The 19070-nt window shown below is 38.0% G+C and overlaps 1 protein-coding gene across 2 annotated transcripts in view; it reads right to left on the bottom strand.

Annotated features, from left to right (window-relative positions):
- SCFD2 (sec1 family domain containing 2) overlaps nucleotides 1-19070 on the bottom strand; it is a 523211-nt gene that overhangs the window by 279210 nt on the left and 224931 nt on the right. For both annotated transcript variants that reach the window (XM_025386356.1, XM_025386357.1), the window contains exon 5: nucleotides 6464-6713. In XM_025386356.1, coding sequence (XP_025242141.1) covers nucleotides 6464-6713 — 250 coding nt within the window. The remainder of the gene's footprint in view (nucleotides 1-6463; nucleotides 6714-19070) is intronic.

Below are 19070 nucleotides of genomic sequence, written 5' to 3'. Positions count from 1 at the left end.
TTTCCTAATAAAAAAGGACAGATTTGGCTAGTATATGCCTTTTACCTTCATCCTTCCTCACTTCTTGCCCAAAGCATGGATACTTCTCCCAGGAGGAGAAGTGCCCAGCTCATGACCATGATGATAAAAACCACACCTAGGACAGTGAAGAAGGAAGTCAGAAAGAGCATGAATTCTGCCTGGACTTCTTGCTTAGAAAAATAAACCCCAGTCGTTATGCTAATATGGTAAATTTTTCATTGCATACAACTGGGTATCCTAATGCATACAAAGGTATTGTAATTGATAATCAAATCAAATTACCAACAGTAAAATAAGAGTTTGATAAATGTAAATTACAGTTATTAGGGTATTATCATGCCTCTGTCATGAACCACTGCATTTTTAGATACTTTGAGTTATTCATTCTCTAGTTTTACACTAAGCCTAAACAGATCTAGCCCTTGTTGACCTGGACTTTAAAGATACTATAGAAATACACGGAAAATCAATGAATAATAATGTGAGTAAATCAATGAGTAATAACAAAACATGTTTAGCAAAACAAATTTTTCCAAAGTAGTTTTTTGTGTCAAAAAATAATATTAAAGTCTTGTTTTCCTTTGTTTCCTGATTCAGAGCCTTCTGATCAATATAACCTAAAGCACTGGTTTGCTCCTAATAGGTCAGAGGTGTGCCAAGCTGCTGCTTCACCTCAGTCCACAGGTCAACTGGGTAGGACCTAGACTGGCCAGAGCCCCCAGGGCTGGTTGCCTTTGATCACAAGAGTCTCGTCCACTTACCTCAATATATTATGCAAACATTCTCATTGTCTATATGCACATGATGAGAAAAGGCTAGGGAAGCACTACCCTATATGACAGCTAGATGCTATCAAAATCATAATGGTGGTGGGAGAAAAATAGCCTATTTATAATACTAGATGGACCAAACATTAGTTAACACACATAACATCATTTTATTCTCAGCAAAATCAAGAATGGTCAATAGGGCAGTTATGTTTATATCAAGGTTCAAGGATGGATGATTTGCCCACTAACACTCACTGCTGAAAAACAGCAGAGCCCAGACTTTCAAATCAAGAATTCTACATCAAAACACTATACTTTTTTTGATATACCTCTCATATGATGACATTCCAAGTTTACACAGATCTTTAAAAATAGTGTTTTGATTTCATTCTGTGAAGAAAATTCAAACAGTTTTCTTTGTTTTCTCTTATGACTGCCATGCAAACACTAATGTATATGGAAACTGATACTCTCCTTGAACTTAGCAGGACTGAGAAAGCATAACACTAATCAACATACTTGGCTGTACCAATTTTCTTTTTACAGTTTCCTACCCTCGAAAAGCAGAGAGCCAACCCTTGTTATTTTGTGTGAGTAGAAAAGTAAATTTTTGCCCATCACTCTAGAAATCTCCCCAAAAGTATCTATTAAAAAGTGAACAGAATAAAAGTAAAATAGTATGCTACCATTGAGCATGCTTAAATTTTTGTTTTGTTTTGCTTCGTTTTGTCAGATATTTTTATTGCCTTTCCATACAAGGGAAGAATACAGAGAAATGAAAGAAACTGTCAAAAGTAAACTACATATTTAACAGATAAAAGAAAACATAAATTTTAATCCACAGGGCAATCACTGTCAAGAGATATTATCGAAATAAACAAAATTTAAGTTTCTTAGCCTTGTTTTAGAAAGCTGGGCAACCAACAGATTTCAAAGGCTAGAAGTAATACTTTAATTTCTTTATAACAACGCAGAAACAAAGAGGATACATTCATAAAAATAGGGAGGTATGGCAAGATCTATAAGTAGCTAATATAGACAGATTAAAAGGCATAGGCAATATCTAACATATTAACCAGAATATTAATTCTCTGTTCAAAAAACAAGAACATAATGGGATGGTTGAGCATGCATGGTATAAAATGATATATGTAAGCAAACATGAGTTACAGAATATAATACATGAAACGGTAACCAGAGGTGAGCAGGTTTAGAATATCACGTTTAAAGACGTGGGCTACAGATCCAGAATACCTGGGCTCAATTCCAGGCTCTACTGTTTATCAGTTGGGTGATGTTAGCACACTTAAATTTTTAGTATACAAAAATGGTTACTTTCTTGATCCTATGAACAGTTAAGATGATAATGCAGGGTAGATAATCATACACCCAAAAGATGCAATCCCGAACTCCCTAATACTTAATGTTGAAATCCTAAAAGATCAGAACCTCTAAAGCTAAAATCCTAAACACTGCAATCCTAAAAGTATAATTCTGGGAAAAAAAGTTTTTAATCTTTGAAGATATTTACATTTTTAAAAGGTGATTTATTTGATAAACAACATGACAGAACACTCCAAAAGCCACTTTACACAATAAAACAGCCAATAATAATATCTATTTTTGCAAGCATAAACACTCAGGTATAATAATAACAGTCAGAGGGGTATAACAGTTAAGATGAGAGGAACTATATTTATAGAGAAATAGGGTCAAAAAGGGAAATGTATAAACATATATCTCTCTAATTGCTAATTGCACACACCCAGCTTTATATAACTGCAATCATCTGAATTACCATGATGAACAACCTATGTCTTTTGACAAGATTGATTAAAAACCATGATGGCTCAGACAGGAAAAAAAAAAAAAAACAATGAGTCACCACCCACAAGAGCCAAGATTTCGAGAAAATTTGTCTTTCACAAGTGCAGATGTATGAAAAGGACACCTCTTCATTTATTGAGGAAGTTTCGATGTTTTTATATACATGCACAATGCTTACACACAAAGTCAATGTTGTGATAATGTAGTTCTGTGGAGTTAAATGTGAAAAACAAACAAACAAACATTAAATGAGTTAGAACTCTTTGAGAGTCTCTACACATTTTATATCTCCAATTTATACTGGATGTTGGTAACACGGCTCAGGCTGAAGAAGCCTCAGGATTCTGGGGATCAATGATGTAAGTTCTGGAGTCTGAAGTCCAGCAAGCCTGGAGTTCTGATGTCTAAGGCAGCAAAAGAAAAGTATGTCCTAGCTCTCAGAGAGACATCATTTTGCTTTCTGTATTATTATAGTTCTATCCCGGCCCCAGTTGTTTGGATGGTGCCCACCAACACTGAGGGGCAGCTCTTCACCTAATCCACTCAGGCTCACACACTAATTTCCTCTGCAAACACCTTCACAGACACACCCACAATAATGTCTTACCAGATGTCTAGGTATTCTTTAATACAGTCAAGCTGACAAGTAAAATTAAGTCCACAAGTCCAACCCATGTCAACTTGGCAACCATGCACATCTTCTTAAACCATACTTAATTTCCAAATAAAGACAATAACAAGATAATAGTTCCACCATACATGATTCAACTATCCTGTGTTTGTGATTTTCAGGATTTTAGGTGTTAGGAACTTAGGCTTTAGGGATTTTGATCTTTCAGATATCAACACTTGGAATTGGTGTTCAGAAATGCGTCTTTTAGGATTATCCAAATCTGTAAAACTAAAGCACTGTATGTAGAACTGTCATTCGATTGTTAATCGATTCCTTATTTTCAATAATTCTTTTTAACCAAATTTTCATCAACCACAAAATGTGCATGAGGCAAAAAATAAATTTAGACACTCAGTAACAAGAAAACCAAAACTATACATCAGAATAACGTGAGTGCAAACCTTATGCCAACTTGCCAACAGCAAACTGTAGGCAAGTTCACTGTAAAAGCCAGGTTAACCTAGTTCCACCACACACAAAGCACATTTGGAAGGCAATTCAGTTCTTTCAATGTGTACTGGGATATCCTTTCCTAATCTACAAGACCAAGTCAGAGTCACCACTGCCCCAACACTGCTATTACTTTTTATCCTGAGATGTAAATCAAAAATCATTTCAGCAGCTAACTGAAAACATAAACCCTTCTTTTTAGTACATTTTTGATTTCTTGACATACTTAGTAAGAGATATATCTATACTGGCCAAGAAATAAAGTCCTACTTGTCTTCAAAAGGCTGAAAAAATGTGTGTGTGTTCCAGTGGTAAGTTTGAATATGTCAAATTTAAGTAACATCTTCTTTATCCTGTTTAAAGTGTATATCCAAAGTTAATCTAAGCAGCAATTTGTACTTAGTATTATGTCTCTAAAATTTAAAAATATGCTAAAATTTCCATAAACTTTTATTTTTTAATCTTTAATCTCTGAGTTTACAAATTTTCCTAATATTAGTATGAATGCACAGAAGTATTTTAAAAGCAAGAACATGCATATTCTAAGCAACCATAAATAGAGAAACTAATTAAAAAATGAAGTGCTGGGCCAATGAACACCTTGAGTGAATATCAAATGAATACTCTTACAGCATGATTTCAGTTCCAAAAGTACCATAGCAACATACAAATGTTAGAAAAAGCTATCCAAATAACCTCGGTTAAAACATGTCATCTCGTTAACCTGTTTCTGAAATTATGCTTCTTAGGAATAATTTTAATTAAATTCTCCTAGCATTCAAATTTACTTTGAATCCCAGCACGCTTCCAAGCACTGTATAAATCATATTAAAACTTTCTAAGTTGAAATTTATTTGTGGCCAAACACACACATGCAATCACATACAGTGTTATACTTAATGAAACGGCATTAAGTTTTTCTTAAATGGATTTTAAGTTGGCAAACAGGTTTTATACTAAGCAAGAAAACATTTCGTTTCTGTGGAAACTTCATTCAATTTCCGTCTTGACAGGGTTTCATTTTCTATAACCAACCAAAAGAAAGGTCAGCAGTGGGCACAAAGCAAAGTTCACATGCATGGGAGACTAATGCTTACAGCGGCACATCCTGCTCCCGAGAAGTCTGGACACTCCTCCCGGAGAGGCCCAACAGAGGACAAGAGGAAAAGATGGAGGATATATAAGCTGCCTCCGCTGCAACTTCCTGAATGAAGAAGTCTTCAAACACCTAAACACACCCACACATGTACACACACACACACCAGCAAACGAATGGAAATTTGGTACATTTTTAAAGTACTCACATTTCATACGGAACTTTTAATAACTTCTTACTTTCAGATAGACACAGGCTCAATCCATACTCATGGAAATTAGCTTTACACAAAATATAAATAATAATATTGAATTTGATACAAAATAACACAAATGCCTTCATGAGTTATATTGCAGTTATTATTGGAAGTGAAGGTAGTTAGATTTTATGATGTTTAATCATATTTCCCTAAAATTAGCAGAACCTACTTTACTGGGACGTTTAGGTATTATTCTGGATAATACTAATTAATTCAAATTCAAAATAAAATAAGAAAAGTTAAAATATAAGGCTGGGCATGGTGGTTCACAGCCATAATCTCAGCACTTTGAGAGGCCAAGGAGAGAGGATTGCTTGAGCCCAGGAGTTTGAGACCAGCCTGGGCAACATAGTGAGACTCCATCTCTATTTAATTTTAAAAAAAACCACACACACACACACACACACACACGTAATATATGTGTGTATATATATGTGTGTGTATATAAGTATATATGCTATATATACACACACCTGTTTATACATGGACTTATATATTATATATATACACACATATATATATACACTGGACTTATATGTATATATATACACAGGTATATATAAATTGGAAATTGGAATATGTATATTATATATATATATAAAAAACACTACTGAAAATGGCCATTTCCAATCCTATAATACTGTGTAACATCTCAAATAAACAGTTTTTAAAGTTTGAAATGACAATCTCACAGAGAATATATCAATAAAAACTCTTTGAATAGGATGTACTACATTTTATTTTCCCTTACAGATTATACGCTCTGTATTTTGCTATTTTAACAAGGTCTTGGCTCTAAGGAATATTAATTCTGACAAGCAATTAGAAGGGAGGCCATGTCACTACCATGCCATTGCGTAAAAATACTGCAGTGGAAACCTCTAACCCTATAGGCCAGGGGTCCCCAACCCCGGGCTGCAGACAGGTACCCGTCCGTGGCCTGTTAGGAATCGGGCACAGCAGGAGGTGTGCAGTGGGCAAGCAAGTATTACTGTCTGAGCTCTGCCTTCTGTCAGATCAGTAGCAGCATTCGATTCTCATAGGAGTATGAACCCTACTGTGAACTGCACATGTGAGGGATCTAGGGTGCATGCTCCTTATGAGACTCCAACTAATGCCCGATGATGTGAGGTGGAACAGTTTCATCGTGACACCATGCACCTCCATCCCTGTCCCCTGATGGCTGCCCTTGGTGCCAAAAATGTTGGGGACCGTTGCTATAGGCTGGCTAGCATTCATCAGGCCACATAAAATTCCAAACAACTCCAGTGAAGATGGTTACCTCCTCTTCCCAAAACAGTATTTATTTTGAAACCTGTTTTGTGCATTAGTGATGTTTATGTTCCATATCTTTGTTAGACACTTACCTGTAATTTTTTGCAGCAAAGGTGACAATTCAGATTCTTCACAGAAGACCTGAGCCAATGCTTTCTTGACTTTTTCTTCTGCTTCACCCAGGTCTTTGTCTACTGTGAGCTCTCCAGTGACAGAATAAATATATATGAGAAGGATCAGCAGTTCCTCAGGGCTGTAGTCCTCATTGGTTCTCTGGGTTACAGGCTTAATCATGGGCAACAGCTGATTTAACACAACGGACATTGTTGACTCCCCAATACTCTAAAATAAAAAATGACATGAAAATATGTCAATCTTCTACAAAGATATAATTTATGGACTACATTAGTCTAATGATAGCTTTCAAACAAGTCTGTATGTAATATTTACCGGCTGCATTGCTTTTTATTTGTGTTTTTCTTGTCCTGAAGAGAATACTACAAGTAGTTTGGCATTAGAGTTTTTGTTTTGAAAGTCCTAATTTATAAAATGCCTTGTCACGTTGTAGGTTTCATTAAATCATCTTAATATTGCTTAAACAAATAGGAGTCCATTAATTTTAAAGAAAAAAAAACGTAAGTACTTCAGATACTTGAAATTTTTTTAAAGAGATGTGGTATATTTGTAAGATAATATTACTTAACAAAAAAACAAACATGACAACATCTATATATCCAAATGAATGCTGACACTGCTTCAAAGGAATCACCTCGGATTTTCCAGCATATTCTTTATAATAGTCTCTATATCAGCAAATATTAGCCAGAATACTTTTTAAAACAACAAAAAGTCACTTTCTGCTAAATCCGATGAATAAAATATGGAATCAAACAGGGTAATGTCACTTAGGATTCAAAATTTCTCTGAGTGAGTCAGTAGATAACTCACATTAAATTTTAAAAAATGCCTTTAGCTCTTCCACAACTTCTTGAGCGATATTTAGCAGAGGATTTCAAAATTCTTTGAATGTGATAATAGCACTGTATTACTGGAGAAACTGTATTATGTACAGAAACTGTACATATTTCTATCATAAATTCTGAGATTTTTGGTGAATACAGAAATCTTCATCTTAAATAATATGATTTAATTCTTCTTAAAATATAAAATAATCCTATAAGATAAAACTCTACACTTTGTATTTACATTCAAATCAGGAGCCAAATTAACACAACTTGCAACTTTCATTAACCATTCAATGAGCACCTACTATGTTGTAGGCACTAGTCTAGGAATACAGCAGTGCACAGAACAAATTCCCTGCTTTCATAGAGTTTACATTGTAGTTAGAGAAAACAATTAAAAAGCAAAAGAAGTAAAACATAAACAGCAGCCCACCCTTACCTATGGTTTTGCTTTCCATGGTTTCACTTACCTGTGGTCCAAAATATTACATACAATAAGATGTTTTGAGAGAGAGAGAGAGAGAGAGAGAGAGAGAGAGAGGGAGGGACCCCATTCCTATAACTTTCAGTGTTGTATATCATTAGAACTGTTCTAATTTTTATTAGTTATTGTTAATCTCTTACTGTGCCTAATCTACAAATTAAACTTTATCATAGGTATGTATAGAAAAAAACACAGTATATACAGGATTCAGGACTATGCATAGTTTCAGGAATCTACTGACAGTCTTGGGTCTTGGAACATATCCCATGCAGATAAGCAAGCAGGGACTACTGTAGTATATTAGAGTGGTAAGTGCTATAAAGAAAAATAAAGCAGGAAAGGAAACACATCTTAGGATGTGCGTCTGTGTGTATGAATATGCACACACAGTTTGGGGCTGCAGTGAGCTATGATTGTGTCAGTGCACTCTAGCCTGCGCAACAGAGCAAGACCCTATCTCTAAAAAAAGTTCTTTTTAATGCTCAAAGAAGAAAAGCTTTATTGTGGATACAGTTTACGTAGGAAAAGTCGTGTTAAAAGGAAATATTAGAATAAAGAAATACCAGTAGAAACTCTTTCTCTTTTTGAAGAGAAAGTTAACAGCAAACAGCTCAATGTTGTTCTGTGCTGAAATGATTACCCAAAATGAGCTTTTCTAGTCAAGCCATTTCCACACCTGGAAAAATTTGGATAGATCATCTCAAGGTTAAGGTTCATGATTATATTTCATACACAAAAAACAGCTGTTACCATTTTTTTCCACTAAAAATCTTGGATGTTCACAATGTACCATAGAAAAATAAAATGTTCAGTCCTTGGCATGGATGAGGTAAAAATGGAAAAGAACAGAATAGAGATTTTATTGTCACATGGTGACAAGACACAATTTACCAAGTGTGAACACACACATGCTTCCAAAGGACCAGGGGGCCGAAAGTTTTGAAGACATCCTACGGCTGCCCTACAGCTTCAGGACTCTTTAGAGCAGGGGTGTCCAACCTTTTGGCTTCCCTAGGCCACACTGGAAGAAGAAGAACTGTCTTGAGCCACACATAAAATACACTACCACTAACGATAGCTGATGAGTTTTTTAAAAATTGCAAAACAATCTCATAATGTTTTAAGAAAGTTTATCAATTCCTTTTGGGCTGCTGCATTCAAAGCCATCCTGGGCCACATGCAGCCCATGGATCATGGGTTGGGCAAACTCGCTCTAGAGGAACCTTCAAGTGTTTCTTTGCTTTATAAGCTGCCCAAAGTAATTTAAAAGAGTCCTGTGGTTGGCCTGTTAAAAGAAGGTCATGAAGGTTGCAGCTTTCATTTTTGCTGTTTACTCTATCACTAACTCCTTAGATGACAATAAACAGATTCTTTCATTGCTTTATGTCCCATTTCTAGAAACCAGGTGTATACATAAAGCATCTATTCTACAGGAGCCCTCTGGGTCTCCCTCCAGAGCAACATGACTTTTTAAAATATAGTTACAAAAAGTTTATATAGTTATTAAACAGAATAGAATAATCATCATGATCAGTTGTAAGGATTCATTCACTAACATCTGGCCTTCAGAGCTTCATTTTCAAGTCATTGGTCTATGATATGTGCAAGAGAATAAAATCTCTCATTAGTTATACCCTATCAGTATTCTGTTGTACATACCAATTTCTAAAATTACATTCTAAATCTGTTTCATGCATCCCAAGAAGCCTATAACTGATCTGAATACAAAGTCAGGAATACTGACCAATCTTAAAGAGCCATCAGAGATGGTGGAATAAAGAGATTCTAGTTCAAAGAAGCTAGATTCCAACACTGATTGTTCCTCTAATTCCTTAACTTCTCAGGATCTCTTCTTTCTAAACTGACATGATCTGACCAGAGGATGGCTGGGCAATAAGTCATGTTACGCCCAGGTCTCCATTTTCACTTTCTTCCCCTTTTCCTTTTTTAAAAACTCTACCATTGTTGTGAAGGCAGGAATTCATACTCTTACTGCTGGCTACTTAGCAAAACGTAAATGCTCAAAAAAGACCAGGTGTGGTGGCACATGCCTATAATTCCAGTACTTTGGGACGCCAATAGGGGAGGACCACTTGAGGCCAGGAGTTTGAGAACAGCCTGGGCAACATAGTGAGACTGCAGTCTCTACATAAAATAAAAAACTAGCTGAGCATGGTGGCATGTGCCTGCAGTCCCAGCTACTCAAGAGGCTGAGGCAGAAGGATCGCTTGAACCCAGAAGTTTGGGGCTGCAGTGAGTTATGATTGTGCCAGTGCACTCTGGCCTGTGCAACAGAGCAAGACTGAATGCAATTTTAGTATCCTGGATGGGCTCTTGGAATAGAAAAAGGACTTTAGGGGAAAATTAATGAAATCTGAATGAAGTCTGGAGTTTATAGTTAATGTACCCATGCTAGTTTCTTATGTTTGATAAATGCACCACAGTAATATAAGATTCTAACAATAAGGTGAAGAATATATGGAAACTCTCTGTACTATCTTGGGAACTTTTCTGTAAATCTAAGCTATTCTAAAATAAAATGCTTAGGGAAGGTAAAGGAGGGAGAAGGAAGGGGAAAAGAAGAAAGGAAGGGGAAGGGAGGGCAGGGATGAGAAATAAAGACTTCATGGTCAGGAAGAACTCCTCACAACCTGAGCCATCAGCCAAGATAAGGGACTGACCCAAGAAGCCATAAAGTCTCCATCAATGGCAAAGACAGGCAGGGTGGTCATCTGCCGAAGATGAAGCAATGAGAACCCTCTGCCGCTCTGGCTTGGAAGGTAAGCTAGACTAGACCCTCTTAGTGCTATCCATAAAAGCATGGTTCTAAACTGAATGTTTATACATTTTCTGCTCTTCTCTATTCTTAGAATGGAACTTTGATAATAAGGAAGAAAAAAAATCAATGACTCCATAGATTGAAAATGTTTTAAAGGCAGAAGACAGAATCTCAAGAGGATTAATAATAAGGATGTGGGAATAAGATAATACGCTTGGGTTTCAATCCAGGTTGTACCACTTACTAGCTGTATGACCTTGGGCAGATTATTTACCTTCTCCAAGTCTCAATTTCCTCATTTGTAAAATGGAAACAACACCATAAATGCCTGAATATTAGGCAATCCTATATCACAGCCATCCGTGTGCATAACATTGGGACAATTGGTTAAACTACTTTGCGGTTTCAAATGACATAATCCCCACAATAGGGTAGTCCTCGTAAAGACTCAAATATAAAGTGATGCCCTATTTTCTGAGGGCTAATTTGGGGAAAGTACTTTACCTGATTTAGGAATATATAATCATAGCTTTTGCCTCATTAGGTTGTTCTGAAGATGTAACATTAGAAATGAATTACACAACACAGTGCCTGGCACACAGCCTCCAGTAAATACAAATTATTACTACCACGACTCCCACCTACTACCCCACAGGCTCCTTTCTTAGAACTGATTAAGATGGTTGGAAAGAGAATTAGACCTTCTAAGAAGAGGAAATTGGTAGTCTCAAAGGAGGGAGGGGAAGCCTGCAAATACTGGGTTTGAAATCACATCTTGGAACTTAACTGCAACAGTCAGTGAAAGGTCAAAGGCAATATAAACATTATTAAACACTCCCATTTAAAAAGGACATGCACAGCAAACCAAATCCAAGACCGAAAGAAAAAAGGCTTCCTTACAAAGTACTGAGATTAAGTTTCTCATTTGTTTTGATATAAATGGGCTTACTAGTAGGAGGTAGAAGACTGAAGCTGTGTCTACAGTGACAAAACCTTTTGTTTATCTGAAGTCTGGGGCTCCTGTTATTCGTGAATGAGTCCTCAGTCACTATGTGCAAAAGGCCCTCTGTAAAATATGTGTTTTCTTTAAAAAAGCTGATCTTTTTGGTTCAATTAAAATGCCACTGCAAAGTCAGAGTTTGTCTCTGTACTGGCTACCTTGGCAGGCATGAGGAGCAAACAGGCTTTATTCCACGTGGCTGCAGAGCAGGCCAGGCTGGCTGTACACCTGCTCTTCTATGGTGCACAGCCTGAAGACACTCAGTAAAACTCCAAATCATGCTAAGCTTCTGCTGGAGAACCCATCTCTGCAACTCATTGTGTTAGTTCATTTGTGTTGCTATGAAGGAATACCTGAGGCTTGGTACTTTATCAGGAAAAGAGATTTATTTGACTCACAGTTCTGCAGGTTGTACAAGCATGGTGTTAGTATCTGCTTGGCTTCTGGTAAGGCCCCAGGAATCTTCAATCACAAAGGAAGGTAAAGGGGGTACTCAGCACATCACATGATGAGAGAGAGCAAGAGAGAAGTGGGAAGGTACCACACTCTTTTAAACAACCAGATCTTTTATGAACTCAAAGCAAGAACTCACGTGTTACCATGAAGAGGGCACCAAGCTATTCATAATGGATCTACCCCCATAACCCAAACATCTCCCACCAGGCTCCACCTCCAACACTGGGGATCACATTTCGGTTTTTTTGTTATTATTATTTTTGACAAACCAGACTTTACTAAAATTTCTGTTCATCAGATGTAACTAATAAGGCAGTAAAAGGTAAATCCAGTCTCCAACATACACAAAAAACTTCAAACAATCAGTACAAAGTATACCAAAGCTTCAGACTTCATGAGAGAGGATATCCAAATACCATTAGGCACATATACATGTACTCAGTATCATTAATCAACAGGAAAATGCGAGCTAAATTCACAGTAAATCCATATCATACTAACTGGAATGGCTAAGTGAAAAAAAGAATTAAAAAAGAACCTTCCAATATCAAATGTAGGCAAGGATGTGGAGTCACTAAACCTCTCACACATTGCTACAAGGAGTGAATATTGACATAAACACTATTAAACCTGTTCTGTGACATCATTAAAGCTGAACACAAGAATTTCTGATGAAGCCGAAACTTCATTCTTAGGTACAAGGGTTTCAACATGAGGTTTGGAGAGGGCAAATATCCAAATATCATTCCATCCATGGCCTCCTCAAATCTCATGTCCTTCTCACAATAAAAAATCAGTCATCCCCTCCCAATAGTCCCCCAAGGTCTTGACTCATTCCAGAATCAACTCAAAAGTCCAAAGTCTCATCATAGACTCAGAGTAAGTTCCTTTCACTTACAAGCCTGAAAAATAAAAAAAAAGCTATTTACTTCCAAGATACAATGATGGTATAGAAATTAGGTAGACGTTCCCATTCCAAAAGGGAGGAATCAGCCAAAAGAAAGGGGCAACAGACCCTACACAACTCTAAAACCCAGCAGGGCAGACATTAAACGTTAATGCCCCCCCCAAAAAAATCTTTGACTCTATGTCTCACATCCTGGGCACACTGGTGTGAGAAGTAGGCTCCCAAGGCTTTGGACAGCCCTGCCCTTGTGGCTTTGAAGGGTGCAACCACCAAGGTTGCTCTCATGGGTCAGAGCTAAGTGTCTGCAGCTTTTCCAAGCTCAGGATGCAAGCTGCCAGTGGCTCTACCATTCTGGGGTCTGGAGGATGGTGGCCTCCTTCCCACAAAGCTCATCTCGAAAGTGTCTCAGTGTGGAATCTGTGTGGGGGCACCACACTCACATTTCCCCTCCACACTGCCTTAGTAGAGTCTCTCTTCAGGGGCTCCACCTCTTCAACAGGTTTCTACCTGGACATCCAGGCTTTCCAGTACATCTTCTGAAATCTAAGGGGAAGCTGCCCAGCCTGCTTCACTCATGCACTCTGAGTGCCTACAGTCTTAAAACCATGTAAAACTTGGCAAAGCTTATGAATTGTGCCCTCCAGAGCAGCAACTAAAATAGTATCTGGTGCCCTTTGAGTCACAGCTGGAGCTGGAGTGGCCAGGATCCTGGGAGCAGTGTCCTGAGGCTGCATAGGGCAGTAGGGCCTCAGATCTGGCCCCTGAAACTATTGTTTCCTCCTACACCTCTGGGCCTGTAATGGGAGGGGCTGCAAAGGAGATTTCAGAAATGCTTTCAAGGCCATTTTCTCATTGTTTTGGATATTAGCACTTGGATTCCTTTTAGTCATGTAAAATCTCTCTAGTAAGTTGTTGCTCCACAGTCTGCTTGTACTCCTCTCCTGAAAATGCTCTTTCTATCTCTACTACATGGCCAGATTGTGACTTTTCCAAATTTTTATGCTTTGCTTCCCTTTTAAATATAAATTCAAATTTTAAGGAATTTTTTTGCTCCTATATCTGGTCATAGGTTGTTAGAAGCAGCCATATCACATCATGAATGTTTTGCTGCTTAGAAATTTCTTCTGCCAGAAACTCTAAGTCATCTTGCATAACATGAGTGACCATCACTCCAATTCTCCATAACTTTCTCATTTCCAATTGAGACCTCATCAGCCTGGGTCATCACTGTCCATATTTCTATCAGCATTTTGGTCACAACTATTGAACCACTCTCTAATAAGCTCCAAACTTTCCCTCATCTTCCTCTTTTCTTCTGAGCTCTCCAAACTCTTCCAGCCTCTGCCCATTCCTAAGTTCCAAATCCACTTCCACATTCTCAAGTATTTTTATAGCAATACCCCATTCCTGGTGCCAATTTTCTGTGTTAGGTTGTTTGCATTGCTATAAAGGAATACCTGAGACTGGGTAATTTATAAAGAAAAGAGGTTAATTTTGCTCACAGTTCTGCAGGCTGTACAAGTATGGCACAAGCATCTGCTCAGCTTCTGGTAAGGTCTCAGGAAGCTTTACAATCATGGTAGAAGGCAAAGCGTGAGCTGGCATATCACATGGTGAAAGAGAATGGAGGTCAGGGGAGCAGGTAGCATACTCTTTTAAACAACCAGATCTCACATAAACTCTGAGCAAGAACTCACTCACTACTGTGAGGAGGGCCCCTAGCAATCAAGAAAGATCTGCCCTCATGATCCAAATATCTCCCACCAGGCCCCACCTCCAACACTGAGAATCACATTTCAACATGAGATTTGGAGGGGACAAATATCCAAACTATATCATCCTCCCAACTTCAGCCAAGTCATGGTGTGTGCAGGCGCATAGGATGTTGCCAGTGGGAGCCTGACAGAGTGCCCAAAGGAGCCCACATCCTAGTCCCTGGAATCTGTGACTGTGGTACTTTACACAGCAAAAGGGACTTTGCAGATGTGATGAAGGTTGCAGATCTTCAGATGGGAAGATTACCTACATTATCTGGGTAGGGCCAATCTAATTATATGAGTGCTTAAAAGTTGAGGATTTTTCCTGGCTGTGCTGAAAGAGAGATGTAATGATGAAGAATCAGAGAGATTCAACATTGCTGGCTTTGAAGATGGAAGAAGGAGGTCATGAGCCATGGAATGCCAGGGGCCTGTGGAAGCTGGAAAGAGCAAGGAAACAAATTATCTCCTAGAGTCTCCAGAAAGAGAGGCAACCCTGATGATATCTTGATGTTAATCCAGTAAGACCTGCTGAACAGTAAGAGAACAAATCCGTGTTGTGTTAAGCCACTAAATTTGTGGTAATTTGCTACAGCAGCAATAGAAAATTAATACAAGTGGTTGATGTAAGGTAGGGCCTGAGAAGTTCTGCATCAGGGCACACAACTCAGGCAGAGAATCTGGTACATGGCGGTAGGATGCTGTGGTTTGAATGTTTGTCCCCTCCAAAACTCAAGCTGAAATTTAATTGCTATTGTTACAGTATTAAGAAGTAGGATCTTTAAGAGATAATTAGGCCATAAGGGCTCTACCCTCATGGGTGGGATTGGTGCAGTTACAAAGCAGCAATTTCAGCCCTCTCTTGCTCTCTCGACCTTTCCACCTTTCTGTAAGAGATAATGCAACAAAAAGGCCTCACCAAACACCAGCACCTTGATATTGGACTTCCCAGCCTTCAGAACAATGAGCCAATAAATTTCTAGTTGTTATAAAGTACCCAGTCTCAGGTATTGTTGTAGCAGCACAAAACAGGCTAAGACACAGGGCTCAATACACACTTGCTGAATGATTAAATGAACAAGCAATAACATGCATGAATAGGCAATTCAGCTGTATCCATTCCATCTGTACCACTAGGGATCCAGTGCATGTCTTCAGGGATGTGATAGAGAGGAAAGGCACAGAGACACACTGAATTTAAAGCTTATTACTTAAAAATTTTACCTAGAACTAGTCAGTTAAAAACTATGTAAGCTCATAATCCAATATTTATCAGATCCAGAATAATTATATAAGAGGACAGTAGTTTTCTAAGTTTGGTCCACAGGCTCCTGAGATCCCAGAGATTCTGTCAAGAGGTCCATGAGGTCAAAATTATTTTTGTAATAATAGTAATGCATTCTTTACCTTTTTCACTGTATTGACATTTGCACTAATAGTGCAAAAGTATGGTGGGTAAATTTGCTGGTAACAACACAGATAAAGGCAGTGGCTCCAAACTAATACTCATTGAATTCTTTACCACTAGGCTATATACTCACAGCTGAATTTTGTAAAAGCCAGTTTCACTTAAGAGCTCTTTACATGGCCAGGTACAGTGGCTCATGCCTGTAATCCTTGCACTTTGGGAGGCTGAGGTGGGCGGATCACGAGGTCAGGAGTTCCAGACTAGCCTGGCCAAGAGACCAGCCTAGCCAATACGGTGAAACCCCGTCTCTACTAAAAATACAGAAATTAGCCAGATATGGTGGCACCTGTAATCCCAACTACTCACGAGGCTGAGGCAGGAGAATTGCTAGAACCCGGGAGGCAGAGGTTGTAGTGAGCCAAAGATCACGCCATTGCACTCCAGCCTGGGTGACAGAGTGAGACTCCAACTCAAAAAAAAAGAAAAAAGAAAAAGAAAAGAAAAAAGAGCTCCTGGCTGGGCACAGTGGCTCACATCTGTAATCCCAGCACTTTGGGAGGCCAAGGCGGGCAGATCATGATGTCAGGAGATCGAGACCATCCTGGCTGACAAGGTGAAACCTCGTCTCTACTAAAAATACAGAAAAATTAGCCTGGCATAGTGGCAGGCGCCTGTAGTCCCAGCTACTCGGGAGGCTGAGGCAGGAGAATGGCATGAACCCAGGAGGCGGAGCTTGCAGTGAGCCGAGATCGCGCCACTGCACTCCAGCCTGGGTGACAGAGTGAGACTCTGTCTCAAAACAAACAAACAAACAAAAAGACCTCATAACAAAGTGGTCAAAATTATTAATCTTATTGACTTTCAATCTTAAATGTCTCTTTAATATTGTGCATGACAAAATGGGAATATGTATGAAGCACTTCTGGTATATACTAACGACAATGGTTATCCCTAGAAAAAGCACTTGTGCAATTGTTTTGAGTTGTGCGCTGAAGTAATCACTTCTTTCATGCAATAGCATTGTTACTTGAAAGAATGACATAGAAGTTACAATTTTTCAGACTTGCCTATTTCGTACATATTTTCTCCAAAATGAACAAAGTGAGACTGTTCCTTCAAGGAAAATAACTGACATATTTACTGTCAATGTCAAAATTCTGGCAAAAATTGCAATTCTGGGAAACTTATATATGCCACTGCCAGATGATCTATTCTTAAAAACTCTTCTGATGAGATCAGTGGTGACATTAAATGTGATTTTTTGAATTGCATAATAAAATGTGTCAACATTTGGAACATCTGTATAATTTGGTGAATCAATGTTTTCCAAATGACCAATGCATGATGTAAGACAATCAGGCATAGGCTAAAGATCCATCCAAAATACAAGGTAGACCAGTGAATTTTAATGTAAAAGGGTACAAAAAGCTCATTGATAGGGTTTCAAATGCCACATTACAAGTTACCTTCCAGAAATCACTACTTGTAGAGTTTAGATATAGCATCAAACTAGCATATCCACAAACATCTAAAAAAGCCATCACAATATTCCTCACTTTTCCAACTATATGTCTGCATGAGGCTTGATTTTTTTCATATTTTTCAACCAAAACAATATATAGCAGCCTATTGAATGAGGAAGTAAACATAAGAATCCAGCTGTTTTCTATTCAGCAAAACACTAAAAATATTTTCAAAACTATAAACAAATGTCATCCTCTTGTTTTGGAAATATGGTTACTCTTCATAAAATATGTTATTTATATGATGAATCAATGGATTTATTATTTTTTAAATAGATACTTTTCAATTTTCTCAGTACTAATTTCTAACACAGTAAATATCAATATTTACCAATTTAAGAATATCAAATCCTCAAAAGAAAGCTCATTATTTTCTACTCTCTTATCCTCTCTCCACAGCTAAAATACAGATAAAGTGGTTGTAATCCAGTTTTGTCTACGTTGCTGGAGAGGAAGGCTGGGAAACAAGATAGAAGAAAGATTAGTTCCCTGGATCAGAGCTTCTCAAAACTTAATGTGCATGTAAATTATCTGTGCTCAGTTAAATTCATTAGGTCTGGGATGGGGCCTAAAGATTCTGCACTTCTAAAAAACTTCCAGGTTGATGTCAATGCTTCTGATCTTGTAGCTCCTTCAAGTTCCCTAGTAAGGTACATGACTGGCCCCAGAACCTCAGCCCAGGTTAAAACCTCCAGTGGAGGGATATGTAGTTCCAGCACAAATAATGTAGACCACATTTTGAATGGCATGTGAACTGGGCCATCCAACTATTTCTAGACTGCAATGTCAAAGTGAAATAAGCTATCCTGTTTGAGTCTCTATAACACTTATTTTGGTATAGCACTTTAATCTGCATAATAATATAACACGTAAATACATATCTCCAGCCAAATTTCTCTCCTTTGCTCCAAACCCAGCCAACTGCCTATTGGACTTCTCCACTTGTATATCTCACCTGTAAATTTGATTCAATGTGTCTAAAGCTGAAATCACTATTTATGCCCCCAAATTTGCTCTTCATCTTCTACATCCTATACTATTGTGTGGTACCATCACTCTTCCAGTTGACCAAGTCAGAAACTTAGACTCTACCAGAATTCTCCCTTGCCCCTGACACATCAAATCAGCCAAGTCCTGATGATTTTTATATATCTATCCCTTCTTATCCATTCCTTCCCCTACCGCTTAAGTTGTAACTACCATCATTTCTAGCCACAATATATCTCATTCTAAAACAAAACACTGATCCATTTAAAATTATTTAATGTTAAATAAAGTCCTCAAGACAAAGCCCATAACATTACATATGCATTCCTTTTATCTTCTTGGCCCCAATTAACTGCTTAGCCTCGACAGTCATGACTTCTTTTCTCACAGATTACAATTAAACTTTGCTGAACTACTTGCATTTGCCTCTGTG

This window comes from Theropithecus gelada, chromosome 5 (genome assembly GCF_003255815.1).
Source record: "Theropithecus gelada isolate Dixy chromosome 5, Tgel_1.0, whole genome shotgun sequence".
Taxonomy (NCBI): domain Eukaryota; kingdom Metazoa; phylum Chordata; class Mammalia; order Primates; family Cercopithecidae; genus Theropithecus; species Theropithecus gelada.
The sequence above is the reverse complement of the archived record's forward strand: the minus strand, read 5'-3'. Positions and strand labels throughout refer to the sequence as shown.